The sequence below is a fragment of the Lampris incognitus genome, chromosome 1 (assembly GCF_029633865.1).
Source record: "Lampris incognitus isolate fLamInc1 chromosome 1, fLamInc1.hap2, whole genome shotgun sequence".
Classification (NCBI taxonomy): Eukaryota; Metazoa; Chordata; class Actinopteri; order Lampriformes; family Lampridae; genus Lampris; species Lampris incognitus.
The window spans coordinates 147,042,146-147,057,237 of NC_079211.1; the positions used below are offsets into that span (position 1 = coordinate 147,042,146).

General features: G+C 45.1%; 2 protein-coding genes across 2 annotated transcripts; both read right to left on the reverse strand.

Moving 5' to 3' along the window:
• Window positions 1–3,977: 3,977 nt before the first annotated feature.
• On the reverse strand, window positions 3,978–8,830 carry LOC130123416 (natterin-3-like). Its single transcript, XM_056292571.1, has 3 exons — window positions 8,786–8,830; window positions 7,301–7,415; window positions 3,978–5,183 (listed from the first exon to the last, which is right to left on the reverse strand). The coding sequence occupies exons 2-3, from the start codon at window positions 7,413–7,415 to the stop codon at window positions 4,093–4,095; spliced, it is 1,206 nt and encodes a 401-aa protein (XP_056148546.1). The 5' UTR covers window positions 8,786–8,830; the 3' UTR covers window positions 3,978–4,092.
• A 2,641-nt stretch (window positions 8,831–11,471) lies between these two features.
• On the reverse strand, window positions 11,472–14,773 carry LOC130123262 (natterin-3-like). Its single transcript, XM_056292408.1, has 3 exons — window positions 14,758–14,773; window positions 14,149–14,277; window positions 11,472–12,757 (listed from the first exon to the last, which is right to left on the reverse strand). The coding sequence occupies exons 2-3, from the start codon at window positions 14,240–14,242 to the stop codon at window positions 11,667–11,669; spliced, it is 1,185 nt and encodes a 394-aa protein (XP_056148383.1). The 5' UTR covers window positions 14,243–14,277; window positions 14,758–14,773; the 3' UTR covers window positions 11,472–11,666.
• Between the last annotated feature and the right edge of the window lie 319 nt (window positions 14,774–15,092).

Here is a 15,092-nt window from a genome sequence, read left to right on the forward strand (position 1 = left end):
CACACACACACACACACACACACACACACACACACACACACACACACACACACACAGTTGTCTGAGTTTAAGCAAATCCTTCCCGCGGGGGAACATCTTCCCTGCGTTCCGTTACACCGTGTGCAGAAACGCTGCTCCCTGCTCCCTACTCCCTGCTCCCTGCTCCCTGCTCCCTATTCCCTACTCCCTGCTCCCTGCTCCCTACTCCCTGCTCCCTATTCCCTATTCCCTGCTCCCTATTCCCTGCTCCCTATTCCCTGCTCCCTACTCCCTGCTCCCTGTTCCCTATTCCTTACTCCCTGCTCCCTATTCCCTATTCCCTGCTCCCTGTTCCCTACTCCCTGCTCCCTATTCCCTATCCCCTGCTCCCTGCTCCCTACTCCCTGCTCCCTATTCCCTACTCCCTGCTCCCTACTCCCTGCTCCCTGTTCAGGGAATGTCGGGTAGAGGAAACCCCTCCAATGCCCTGCAACGTCACCAACGCGAGCGTCCTCCGTGCCACCCCGGTTACTGGAACACTGCGGACGCCTGTTGCTGCCAGTGGCGCCCCCAGAAATGTTTCATAGGGGGGGCAAATGGGGCCACTGAAAATCTTGGGGTGGCACACCAAAACCAAAAGCCATGACTGGATTTCGGGAATCCTATGCTGCTGTTGTAGTATACTGTATAGGCTAGTGGAAAACTGTCAATATGAGAGTTAAGAAAAATATACATTATTGATTTAAATGAACAGCACCTAATGTAAGATATCAGATAGAAGCATATTCTGCATAATCAGAAGCTTATTCTGCATATGCGACTCGTGGCTGGGGGGGCCAGCGGGGGGGGCAGGGATAGTATCAGGGTGGCCGTGGCCACCCCTGGCCACCCCTCGGGGTCGCCACTGGTTACTGCTACTGAGGAAATGTTACACTACTGAAAAAAAATACTGAAGATATACTGAAACAAAAACTGGGGCCATTATAAAACGTACCCCACTGAAATGTATGTAACTTGTGAATAAATGTGATTTCATTCATTTACAAGATGAACGGCGTCATTTCTAAAGAGATTAATATTGTACATATCATTTACAGATTTTATTCACAGATTATTATGTAATTTATGTCGATTATTTACAGATTATATATAATATATGTGTATATATATCTGTGTGTGTGTATGTAATCGTAAATAATTGACATATAATCGATTATTTACAGATTTTATATTGTAACGACCACGAATGACTAGACTCGCTAGCCCTTGGCTAGCGGGTCGGGCTCTTTAGTCGAGTGGTTAACGTAGTCGCCCGTGGTGCAGAAGACCCGAGTTCGCGTCCCGACTGCGGCGGTTCCCGGTATGTTTGGCCCTGTGATGGCCTGGCGGCCTGTCCAGGGTGTCTCACCGCCTGCCGCCCAATTACTGCTGGGATAGGCTCCAGCATCCCGCTACCTTAAGAGCGGAATAAGCGGTTTGGATAAAGGAATGTATATAATGGCGGATAAAATGGCTAATATATATATATATAATAGCGAATTAGGGCGGCAGCTCGCGAACCGCCACAGCCGGGACGCGAACCCATATCTCCTGCACCGCGGGGGACAACGTTAACCAGTCAACTAAAGGGTAGTGTGTACCAAGTGCCAAGTCTACTACTACTTTCGGCTTCTCCCGTTAGGGGGCGCCACAATGGATCATCCGTTTCCATCTCTTCCTGTCTTCTGCGTCTTCCTCTGTCACACCAGCCACCTGCATGTCCTCCCTCACCACATCCATAAACCTCCTCTTTGGCCTTCCTCTTCTCCTCTTCCCTGGCAGCTCCATATTCAGCATCCTTCTCCCAGTATACCCAGCATCTCTCCTCCACACATGTCCAAACCATCTCAATCTTGCCTCTCTTGCTTTGTCTCCAAACCGTCCAACCTGAGCTGTCCCTCTAATATAATCGCTCCTAATCCTGTCCTTCTTCATCACTCCCAGTGAAAATCTTATCATCTTCAACTCTGCCACCTCCAGCTCCACCTCCTGTCTTTTCATCAGTGCCACTGTCTCCAAACCATACAACATAGCTGGTCTCACAACCATCTTGTAAACCTTCCTTTTAACTCTTGCTGATACCCTTCTGTCGCAAATCACTCCTGACACTCTTCTCCACCCACTCCACCCTGCCTGCACTCTCTTCTTCACCTCTCTACTGCACTCTCCGTTACTTTGGACAGTTGACCCCAAGTATTTAAAGTTATCCACCTTCATCACCTCAACTCCTTGCATCCTGACCATTCCACTGTCCTCCCTCTCATTCACGCATATAGTATGTATTCCATCTTGCTCCTACGGACTTTCATTCCTCTCCTCTCCACCTCCTCTCTATACTCCACCTCTCCAGGCTCTCCTCAACCTGCACCCTACTCTCACTACAGATCACAATGTCATCCGCAAACATCATCGTCCATGGAGACTCCTGCCTGATCTTGTCCGTCAACCTGTCCATCACCACTGCAAACAAGAAAGGGCTCAGAGCCGATCCTTGATGTAATCCCACCTCCACCTTGAACCCATCTGTCATTCCAACCACACACCTCACCACTGTCACACTTCCCTCATACATATCCTGCACCACTCCTCCATACTTCTCTGCAACTCCCGACTTCCTCATACAATACCACACCTCCTCTCTCGGCACCCTGTCGTATGCTTTCTCTAAATCCACCAAGACACAGTGTAAGTCCTTCTGGCCTTCTCTATACTTCTCCATCAACATTCTCAAAGCAAACGTCACATCTGTGGTGCTCTTTCGTGGCATGAACCCATACTGGTGCTTGCTAATCATCAAGTGTTACCAGCGTCTATAGCCTTTCTTATTGTCAAATCACTGCTCTCTGCCGTGTTTTCCTGCTCGCCGCTGGATGGGACGGGAGCTGAGTAGATACCTGCATCATCCTCCCTGGACACTGAAGAAGAGTTGGCCCCCATCATCCCCTACTTCTGTTCCCGGGTCACTTGAGCATCACAGAACATATTTCTTTGATATCGAGCGCTATAATACTTTTTTTTTGGGGTACCCAGTTTTTGTTTTGTTTGTTGGGAGTGTTTTCACATGGATGGAGGACTATCAAATCAAGGATAAAGACATTCTTCCTTTCTGGGAGGTTTAACTGTTCACTTGTTTACAACAGTAAAATTTTGACTTTTGATTAAGACTGAAAGAAAAAAAGATATTGAGCAAGAATTTGATTTTTTTTCATTTTCTTAACAGCTAAACTATCTATTTAATGTCACTCATTCACGCTTGCTTTATTGTCATTCATTCATACCATTCATTCTCTTTCATTTATAAGTCATAATTTACAGATTACAGCAGATGATCATTGATTTTATTTTATGCAATTTTACTTAAACAAGGGGTTGACATTTTTTTTAGGAAGGATACGTTCCAGTCCATTAGTTAATTATTTGGACTTAGGTGGCATACTACTACCAGACCCTGGAATACGTTTCCTGTTACAGTGCAATCCAAATCTGGTCTCATCTTCATTTATTTCTATTTAAACAGGGACAAGTAGATACTTGGTTACAATAACATTTTAAGTCTTTTCTCAATAAAATCTTTGGTGGACTTCTACTGCCAAAAAACCTGAATAACCCTTTTTTATTTTCTAGCTAATTCTTTATCTATAAAGTCATACTAAAATCAACTGGAAGCTCAAGTTACAAAATAATAATGTATTTCCCTTCTTGGGAGAGAGACCCCTGCTCTGTTGCTCTCCCTCGGGTTTCTTCCTGTTTTTTGCTCCCCATTAAAGGGTTTTTTAGGGAGTTGTTCCTTATCCTATGCGAGGGTCTAAGGACAGGATGTTGTAATGTTGTAAAGCCCCCTGAGGAAAGTTTGTAATTTGTGATCTTGGGCTATACAAATAAAATGTACTTGACTTGACTTCAGCATCTCAAAACACTTTGAGAGAGATTTGAAAATAATGACACTCTGAAATATTGAATTGGTCAATTTTTATTTGCAAAATAGGCATTTCTTCTTGCTGTGGCAATATTTTACATTTGGAAATGAACTTGGTGATACGGAGTTCATAGCCAGTTGAACTCCACCTTTGTCTGTCAGTCTTTGCTGGGCAAGCAGGGAACAGCGTCAGGGACTGGCTGGCATCGCTCCACCACTGCATTGATCTCCCCAACCCTCGCACCGTCATAGGTTCCCGTAATGCTGGTCCAATGGGTGTCACCCTTGTGGTTTGTCCGGCTCATTCTGGCGGTGAAGGGGATGTCGGCCGTCATTTTTCGCCCGTCCATTCTCACAGCGCAGGAGTGGTTGGGTGGGACCAGCATCTCCACAGAAACAGAGTGACTGATGGATTCCACCATGGTGGTCCCCTCTGAGAAGGTCACTGTCTGCTCCTTGGTGAAGTCCACGTTCCCTGGGCCTAAGATGGGGATTTTGGCCTTCATGGTGGACACAGAGCCATTTCGCGTCTCCCTGCCAATGTCCCACGTCTTCTCCACCGTGCTGATCTTCTCCAGTCTAACCGTCTTCTCCACACTGCTGCACTCTAAGTTGGTGACCTTGGCTATCTGGAGGGTCTCCGGAGGATGGTGGAAGAGCTCGATCTGGTTGACGGCATACTCAACGTGAGAGATGTGCTGGCTGTAGGCATCTCTGTTGATAACCAGGACCTGGTAGTTCTTGTACCAGTATTCATCCCCCTCCCAGGGCAGGAAGAAGGCCTCATGTTCGGTCACAACCTTGCCAAGACCGTACTTGTTTTTGCCCACATAGATGTCCACGTCAGGGCAGGTTCTGATGGCGTGCTGGGGGACGGACCCGTAGGAGTCCTCAACCCACTCCAGGAACTCAAAGTGGTCCACGTTGACCAGCACGTCGAATTTGGAGGAGGTGTACTCGTGGTCAGCATAGGGATACTGGCAGGAACTCCCTTTGCTAGGAGTGTAGAATCCCGCCTCGCAGTTTACCTTGCACACGTAGTCTGTGCGGCCCGTGTAGCCATTAAAGATGGCGACGGCGTTGTTAGGAAGGGAGCCGTTCCACTTCACCCATTTCAGATTGACGTTCTCGCCGAACATGTGGCGAGAATCTGGGGTGGACTCACTCTCTGGGATATCTCTCAGTTTTGGTTGGTTGCTGGTTTCCAGAGAAGGCACAGCATCTTCCAGCTGAGGGTTAAGCCAACGCTCTACATGAAAAGGAAAAAGGGGGGAAAAACGGAAAACATATTTTATTCAGCTCTTCAGTTGCTTTCAACCCTTACTAATTTATTTCGGTTGGCTGGAATTTAAGGGGAAAAAAACCAAAACTCTTATTTTCAGAAGAAATAGCAACATACCACAGTACTCTGAGTTGGTGACCTTGGCCAGGAATGTTTGAAAGGCTAAACAGCAATTTAGAAGAAAGTCTCACAAGAAAAACTTTTATGACCTCCTCTTAAATAAATTCCCCAGTACATCTGTCATTCTTCTCAACAAAACAAATGCACCAGATACCAGAGGATGATTAGAGATTTTTGCGACAAGAGGCAATTCACTAGCAAGGACCATGTCACAGCAATATGAGTTTATGAGTTAATGGGGAGAGGATATATTAGATATTTGGGATGAATAATGGAAGTAAGGTTGAGGATAGTTGCAGAGGTCATCTGATTAGGCTAATCTGGGATGCCTTGACATTTGGTGGCTGGGCATAAGGAGACTTGGGGTGGGGGTTCAGTCTCAGGGGATGGTTTGCCCGAGCCGACTATATGGACCCCCACAAAGTCAGATTAGATGGAGCTGAGGTAGGCATGGGCTTGAGGTCGTTGAGATTATTGTGAATGTAAGGTTTGCTGACTGCAGCGCTCGCTGAATAGGGTGGCTGAAAACGGTGGGACTGGTGTGGGTCGGATGTCCAATTCTGGGGCCAAGAGTCGGAATTTATGGAAGGAGAAGTGAGACAATGAATCATCACTGCGGTTGTGGTAACCCGGGGACATGAGCTGCGCAAAGGAGGAACTGGTGCTGGGCGGAGATTAATGTGAGTCTATGTAGGAACTGCATAATTGCTGGAGAATGAATGAGCACGACCTTTGTTCATGATCTCTACTACTGCGGCGTTGTCTGAGTGAAGGAGGATGGATTTCCTAGAGCATTCGTGCCCCAAAAGAACGGCAGCTGTTATGATGAGGTACAGCTCGTAGAGCGCAGACGAGGGGGAATCAGAGCGTAGGTCAAGAGAACTGAACTCTAGGGGCCTCATGGAAGTGAACCATCTCCCGTCGTAGTTACCACCGGAGCCTATGAAGCAGGAGGGACAGGGGAAGGGTGATGGATTGATGAAGCTGGCTGCGGGGGTGGCACTGCTGTGGCTAGGGTGAAAAGATAATTACATGTTGAAAAAAAAAGGGTGTTTGGAAGGGGGGGGGGGTAGACCAGACCAGTAGGAAATGGAGGAGGAGGAGGCTGAAAAGATCAAGCTTGGCTCATCTGAGGTGGGGCCCCCTGGGACGCTGGGTGGGGCTCTTGGGTTGCTGTGTTGGCTGTCAGGGAAATATTAGAAGTAGCTGAAGCCGTGTTCCTATGTACGGCTGAAGGAAGGGTAGAGGAATGGATGATGGGATAAAAGGATGTATGTGCAGGGGGGTTTTGTGAAGCCTGTCAACACAGGGATGAAAAGAAGGATGTAATGGGCTGAGAAAGGTCTGACACATGAGAGGGAGCAGGCACAGGGGAAGAACAACCTGGCTGGCTGGCCCATGACTACCACCGAGGCGTTGCAGTATTTACAGGCGTTGGACGGCGGCCATTTTGAATTGTTTGAAAAATAGTCTTAAAGTTGTTAAAATGTTAATTTTGGTGTCAGTTAGTTTCATAACAGACAAACTAACATATGCAGTGCATTAATATCTCAACTGGGTGTTTAGCTTAACAGAATATAGAGTTTAAAAACCGGCCGTCATGTTGACCGCCCATGGTCGTTTTAGGTAGGAGTGGAATCCCGGTCGTTAACAAGTTAACTCATTACTGGAATTTTTCAGTTCTTGACTCAATATCTGTAAAATATAAAAATTAAAAAGTTACATCCTACTGACGTTTTGCCTTTTAACCACGGAAGCCAGCAATTCATCTGTCCTTGGTAACGAACCATAGCCTACCTGGATATAATTTCATACTTTCAATCATTTTGTAAATGTGGGTGTCTGATTCCCCCCCCCCCCCAAAAAACTTTGCAAATCTAAATTTTATATTTTTGGTGTTAAACTCGTTTCCATTTTCAATGACGTGCTCAAAATCCCAGTGTTGTTTTCTGTCTGTGACTTACTGGCGGGCCCCTCGGGTCCTCCTGGCGGCTGGGGGTCAGAGGGAAGTGGGTCGGAGAGGAAGACGGGGCTGCAGACAGACAACACTGCCAGGAGGACAGAAAGAAGCCACCTCATCTAAAGACACACCAACAAAACACACAGAACAGTTCAACACCATCTGACAAACGTGACATACCATGCTGATTACCCGAACCCGAACCACAGGGAAGAACTTCTGCCCACTGCTAATTATCACTCGTTCATTCATTCGTTCATTCATTCGTTCATTTTAACTTAAATGAAAGAGATCACCTTAATGGATTTAGTTAACTTTGTTTTTTAGATCAACATATGATACTTATACACATGGTACACAGACAACAGTACCTCTAACAGTACTAAAATAGTACTACCGTACACACTGATACACATGGTACACAGAGAACAGTACCTCTAGCAGTACTAACAGTAGCACAGTACACACTGATACACATGGTACACAGAGAACAGTACCTCTAACAGTACTAACATAGTACCACAGTACATACTGATACACAGGGTACACAGAGAACAGTACCTCTAACAGTACTAACATAGTACCACAGTACATACTGACACACAGGGTACACAGAGAACAGTACCTCTAACAGTACTAACATAGTACCACAGTACACACTGATACACAAGGTACACAGGGAACAGTACCTCTAACAGTACTAACATAGTACCACAGTACATACTGATACACAGGGTACACAGAGAACAGTACCTCTAACAGTACTAACATAGTACCACAGTACATACTGATACACAGGGTACACGGAGAACTGTACCTCTAACAGTACTAACATAGTATCACAGTACATACTGATACACAGGGTACACAGAGAACAGTACCTCTAACAGTACTAACATAGTACCACAGTACACACTGATACACAGGGTACACAGAGAACAGTACCTCTAACAGTACTAACATAGTACCACAGTACACACTGATACACAGGGTACACAGAGAACAGTACCTCTAGCAGTACTAACAGTACCACAGTACATACTGATACACAGGGTACAAGAGGTCAATTACAGATCAGAGAGACAAGACATTTTGTTGAAGACAGTAGATTATGAAAAATATAAATTTAATTACAAACATAAGTGTAATTATTGTAAATATAAATGGAATTATAAATATAATTATTATAAATATGAACGGAATCAAGAACAGAAAAGCGGTGGTTGAGCTTGCTGCCATGTTGTGTTCATAATGAAGACAGTGTGAGTGATGGTTTCATAATATTTCCTCTTTGAGACAGCCCACTGGGCTCCAAGTAGACTTGAAGCAAACAGAAAGTCTTTCACATCTCATTCTTGCCAGCTGCAGCAGTTAAGCTCAACTCAGTAATATCGCTAATACAAATATCCAGCAGCAAAAGACACGGAGGGGATCAAGTCCCAGACTCGCAGTGCTTCAGTGCCATGCAGATGGGAAAGGTCTGTGTTACCTTGACGGGTTCCTCCTCCAGGCGGGTTGGTTGCGGCTGTGTGCTGCGATATAAGAAGCTCCCTCTAGGATTATATTGCCCCCAATAAAGCGCAGCAACCTCCTGCCCGTTGACCCAAGTCTGACATCTGAACCCTTTCTGTTAGAGTTAATATACTCTTTATCATCATGCTTGGAAAGGTTTATAAAGGTTTATTCCAGAATGAGGTCATTCTCATTCAACTTAGAAATGAGATGCCAGCTCTACAAGAATAAAAAACGTCAGCGTCGTTCAATTCAACTAACAGTTTTCTGCTATGGGCCACTGCGAGCTGCCCAGTACAACCAGTACAACCAGTGCAGGGGAAAACAAAAGGAAAGCTTGGTGATGTATATTATTTCATCTGCCCAGCAGTGATTTATTGAAATCACTTGAGGCGCAACAAAAATAAGCCAATTTAATCACATATGTACACACAAGAAGACGTACATTAACACCCAAACATTACAGATATCTTAAAAAATATATTCGTTCTGTTCCTTACTGTCCTGGTTATAAAAAAAACATGATGACTATTAATTATGTTCTTTTCTGCTTCATAAAGCTCGCGGTAACGTATCTGCCACTTAAAGATATCTTGCACCATAGACAGGGCAGGGCTGTCCTGGTGTGCCAGTGAAGTTGATAGCAGAGATAGAGGTGTCTGTCGTCCGTCTACTGGTGATGGCGTAAGACTGCTGTTTGACATACGTGACAGATAAACACCGGACACGAACACGAACACGGCGATTACGTCTCTCTTATCATGATGGCAGAGTCATTGATCAGGACATCCTTTGTTACATAACTGATAATGACTGATGTCAAGGCCAGCTGAGACAGATATAGGTACTATCAATTAATTTAAGCCTGAATGAGGATGCTGTGTTGAAACAGGGCAGTGTCAAGGTCCTTCATTCAACCAGTTCGTCTGCTGAAAGTCTGTCTGTCTGTCCGTCTGTCTGTCTCTCTGTCCGTCTGTCCGCCTGTCTGTCTGTCTGTCTGTCCGTCTGTCTGTCTCTCTGTCTGTCTCTCTCTCTCTGCTGAGCATGGACGCCAGTACAACCACGTCATCTCCACATCACGATGAATTATCCACAATCAAAATTTATTTATACAGCAAATTTTCCTCTGAAAGCACCACAAACTTCATGCAAACCTCTGCCAAGGCTGAACAGCCACCTCTGTATCCTCACCAACGACTACTCCAAACTGCCCGCCATTCATTTATCTTGGATGCGTTTTTTTTTCACAAGAGAAGTATCTCATAAAGTAAACAGAATTTCACCACCAAAATCAAATCATTACTTCGCTGCCTGAGGCCAACCTGCTCGCAGCGTTCCTGTTTGAGTCAACACCTATCTGTCAGACACACAAACACAACCCGTTTGGTATATTTAATAACCAGATGGCAGATAAATCTGGCCTGACACTGTTGTGAGAGGAAGTGTTCTCGACCTGCTTTTAAAGAAGATAAGGCTGGAGGCCTTCTGAGGTCTTGGGGCTGGCTGCCTGGAGGAGCTTCACTTGCTCAAAAATGTGAGGAGCGATAGCATGACGTTCAGTCATTTTAGTTCAGTTTTATTTGGATATGAGTCTTCAGTGTTCTACACAGTTACCGGATGGTAGCAGGTCTCAACCGAGATGCATTTTACAGATAATCTGGTCCCACCCAAGTCTCATTTGTACAGACGCAGCGGTCATGCAGATATAGAATCACAACTTTGGGTTTCTGTCTCAGAGCCGTCGTTCCTCTAAGCTAAACGAGTTACCAGCTGGCTTACGGGAACACAAAGCAGCCCTTTCTGCTGCTTACGTCAGTGTTCTTACTCAAGTTCGTTTCTTAAAATGTCCAAATCAGTAAATGTTTATAAATCACACCTTAAAACTTGTTTGCCATTCTTGTTGTAATTGTATTCTTGTACCTCAATGAAATATTTTCTATTGCTTTTATATCATCTGTTATCATATCTTTTTTCTCTAAATTGAATTTTATATTTGATTGTATTTTTTCATTCCTACTCTTTAAAATACTTTGTAAAGGTTTTTTTTTGGGGGGGGGGGTTGTTCCTTATCTAACTGTGAGGGTCTAAGGACGACAAGGTGTTGTCTTGCTGTAAAGCCCCTCGAGACAAATTTGTAATTTGTGATATTAGGCCATACAAAGAAAACCGACTTGACTTGTCTTAAACTCTGGTTTTTGAAAAGTACCCTATGAATAAAGTGGATCATTATTATCTTTACTGTTGCATAATTTATCTGACTTTGAACAAAACATTGTGCTTTGAATGTGAGACATTACTGACAGTGTGTTTAAAGTTCTCCATCTGGTGTAAGAAACTCCGTTTCACGTGGACTAGTTAAGGCAGGGGTGTCAAACTCCAGGCCTCGAGGGCCGCAGTGTCTGCAGGTATTTGTTGCAACCGTGCACTACATCGCCCGATTTAACTAATTAGCTCACCTCCTGGATCAAGGAGGGAAAGGAACTAGTTTAATCAGGTGGTGTAGTGCACGGTTGCAACAAATACCTGCAGACACTGCGGCCCTCGAGGCCTGGAGTTTGACACCCCTGAGTTAAGGAGTTTTTTGGAGAGTGGTGAGTGCCAGTCCTTCAAACGTTTTCCGTGTGAAGTGGTAAAGGATGTGAAAGGACGAAAAGAAGGAAAAGTTTTAATGATGTAATATTTTATTATTGCACGTTTTTACATTTGGGGAAAACAAGATATCTTGCAGTTAATCTGTTGATCACGCGACAAACATGGTCACGCGTTTCCTTAACCGTCTTGCTATGTGAGGTGACGTCTAATGTCGCGGTACACCAAATTCGTGGCAAATGTCTTCTGCATCTTCTCCAATCAGTCTTTCAGGGGCAGGGCTTGGCGTCGGCCAAAGGCTCGCAGCGGTCGACCACAGCACGAATCTCGCCAATCTGGACGCCGTCGTAGGTGCCGGCGATGGAGGTCCACTGGGTTTCTCCATTGCGGTAGGTGCGGCTGAGGCGCGCGGTGTAGGGGATGTCGGCGGTGATCTTGCGGCCCTCCATGCGGACACTGCAGGAGTGGTTTGGTGGGACGGTGAGCTCCACAGAAACGGAGTGGCTGAGCGTCTCCACCAGGGTCGTCCCCTTGGAGAACTGCAGTGTCTTTTCGCCGCTGAGCTCGATGCCCCCGGAGCCGATGAGTGGGATCTTGGCGGTGATGCTGGCTGTGACACCCAGCATGGTGGAGCGGCCTATGTTCCATGTGCTCTCCACCGCTGTCGTCTTGGAGATGGTCACCGTCTGCACAATCGGCTGGCACTCATTGTTGGTGACCCCTGAGATGCGCATGGTCTCCGGCGGGTACTGGAATATCTTTACCTCGTCGATGAAGTACTTGACATCGGAGATATGCTGACTGTAGGCATCTCTGTTAATGGTAAGGACCTGGTACGTCTTGTACCAGTACTCATCGCCCTCCCAGGGCAGGAAGAAGGCCTTGAACTGAGGGACCACCTTCCCAAGTCCGTACTTGTTCTTGCCCACGTAGATGCCCACATGGGGACATGTCCTGACAGAGTATTTGGGCACGGAGCCATAGGAGTCTTCTATCCACTCCACGAACTCAAAATTGTCTTTGTTGGCCAGGATCTCAAATTCGGGGGCGTAGTATTCACGGTCTCCATAGGGGTAGCGGCAGTAAGTACCCAGGGAGGGGTTGTAGAAGCCGGACTCACACTGGTACTTGCAGACGTAGTCTGTGCGTTCGGTGTAGCCGTTGTAAATAGCCACGGCGCCGTTGGGGAGCGAGCCATTCCAGGTCAGCCACTGGAGATTGATGTTGTCACCAAACATGAAGGAGGAAGGCTGCTCCTGCTGCTCCTCCTCAAGACTAGATGGTCTCAGGGGTCCAGACACTGGTCTGCTGTCTGACAGTACGGGAACTCTGTCCTCGAGTTCTGGGTTCAGCAGGGAGACTGTGACCGAGACAGACAGACAGCGAGACAGTTACATTTCGAAACAAACAAGATTTTGATATAAGGTATTTTTACTTTATAGTAAATCGGCAACAAACATTATCTTAAATGATCATTTCTCTTTAGCCATTCGTTTCCATGGCAGCACTGTGTGTAAATGACCAATTAACTTGAAACTCAGAACGTTATCAAACATGGGTTTCTTTACATTTTTAATTTCACTCACCCTAATGTAGAGCATGTTGAGCCACCCAAAACTTATTACCTCCAGAAGTGTTGGGGAAAATCTTAATTTCTGATATTTAGAAGGCTAAAATGTTTACGTCCAGATTTCAGCACAGCAACTTGGAGAACGAGAAAGTTATTGTCTTTGTTATGGTGCGGGGATACACTTTGCTCAATAGCGCTACTAGTGGCCAAAAACTCCATAGGTAATCTTTAATATTTACGTATATTCAGATTACTGCACTATATAATAATAATAATAACAATAATATACAATATAATAATAATAGTAATAATAATAATACCAGCAGTATATAATAATAATAATATACTATTTAAAAATAATAATAATAATAGTAATAATAATAATACCAGCACTATATAATAATAATAATATAATATAATAATAATAAACTTTATTTATATTGCACCTTTCTAAACAACGCTACAAGGTGCCTTACACAACAGGGTAAAATAATTCACACAGTCAAGATAAGACGACAAAATACAATAAAAAAATATAGGACATACAACTTCGCAACTGTATAATTTTCATTATGGGTACTTCTACAGCTTTTTAATATCAACCTTGTACTGCATGTGTGTGTGTGTGTGTGTGTGTGTGTATGCGCTGTAGTGTAATATTTAATCTTCAGTCCATCCCTCTACAAGCTGTACATGCCAGTGTTTATTTATTGTGTTCCTCACTCCCTGCTGAGCGGTTTAACCTCTGTTGCCCCAGTGTTGATCCATGTGAGCCAAACGGAGGCAAATTCCTTGTGCATGGAAATTTATTTGGCCATTAAATCTGACAGTAATTATTCGTCTTTTAAAGAATGGTCACAGGGCTAAATAGTGTGAGAGAGACAGAGAGTGCAGCTGAGAACTGTGGCCTACACACCCGCCCTCGAGGCCGTGCAGGCCACAATTCATAATACACGGCCGTAATTCTCATAATTCTCAGCTGCACTACATAATTCTCAGTATTCTCAGTACATAATTCTCATTATTTAGCCCTGTGATGGCCTGGCGGCCTATCCAGGGTGTCTCCCCGCCTGCCGCCCAGTGACTGCTGGGATAGGCTCCAGCATCCCCGCGACCCCGAGAGCAGGATAAGTGGTTTGGATAATGGATGAATGAATGAATGAATGAATGGTCTACTGTACTTGGTCTGTGTTGTGAGCTCCTCTCCACGATGTCCTTGAGTCGGGCGGAGGAAAGGCCCAGCAGGACCAGCAGCAGCAAGCCGGACAGCTCCATCTGGACACCGGAGACAGAGCAGAGTCAGTGATAACCTGTTAATAACGCAGCCGTCAGACACTCTGAGGATAAGGTGCCGGTGTCCCGCCATCAGTGATGAAATGCCCTAATTCGCCTTAAACGGTCGACCCAGTCACTGCTATCTGTAGGAACTAGTGGAAGCCTCTCCTCACGACAGAGGACAGAGATGACAATACAGAATAAGAGAAGTTTTAAATAAGCAGCCGAGCTAACATAGCAACCAATAAAGGTAGCTGGTGGGTTTCGGATGGGGATTATCGGTATAGATATAAATATGTCTTTCTTTTTCAGTGTCTGTCTCCGTCCCTCTGTCTGTCGTTCAGTTAACTGTACAATCTGTCAAAATGCACAGGCATTTGCTCACAAGATGAGTTGCATAACATCACAACCATAAAAACATCACTGTGGAGTTGCGAGAGAATAACAGCATATTTTACATTTCATAATCAGTGATTTCCCATCCGGCACCAGGAAAACACGGGGAGAGCACTCACCTTCCCAGTCGTCCCCGCCGAGTCTCCGCTCACCTCCACCTTATATACCAGCACACCACACCCCCCCCCCCCAGCTCATAACTCACACCGCCACACATGTGACCAGCCCTGGGTGTATGTGTGTGTGTGTGCGTGTGTGTGTGTGTGTGTGTGTGTGTGTTTGTGTGCACACACTATTTTTGTCTGGCATCACTTTTTTTTTGTTGCTTTACCATAACATTTTTGCTCATTCGTCTCATTCATTATTAATTATATTATTATTATCATTATTAATGTTTTAATTATTTAACATTTTTAATGTTTAATTATAATATCATATAAACATAATATAAAAA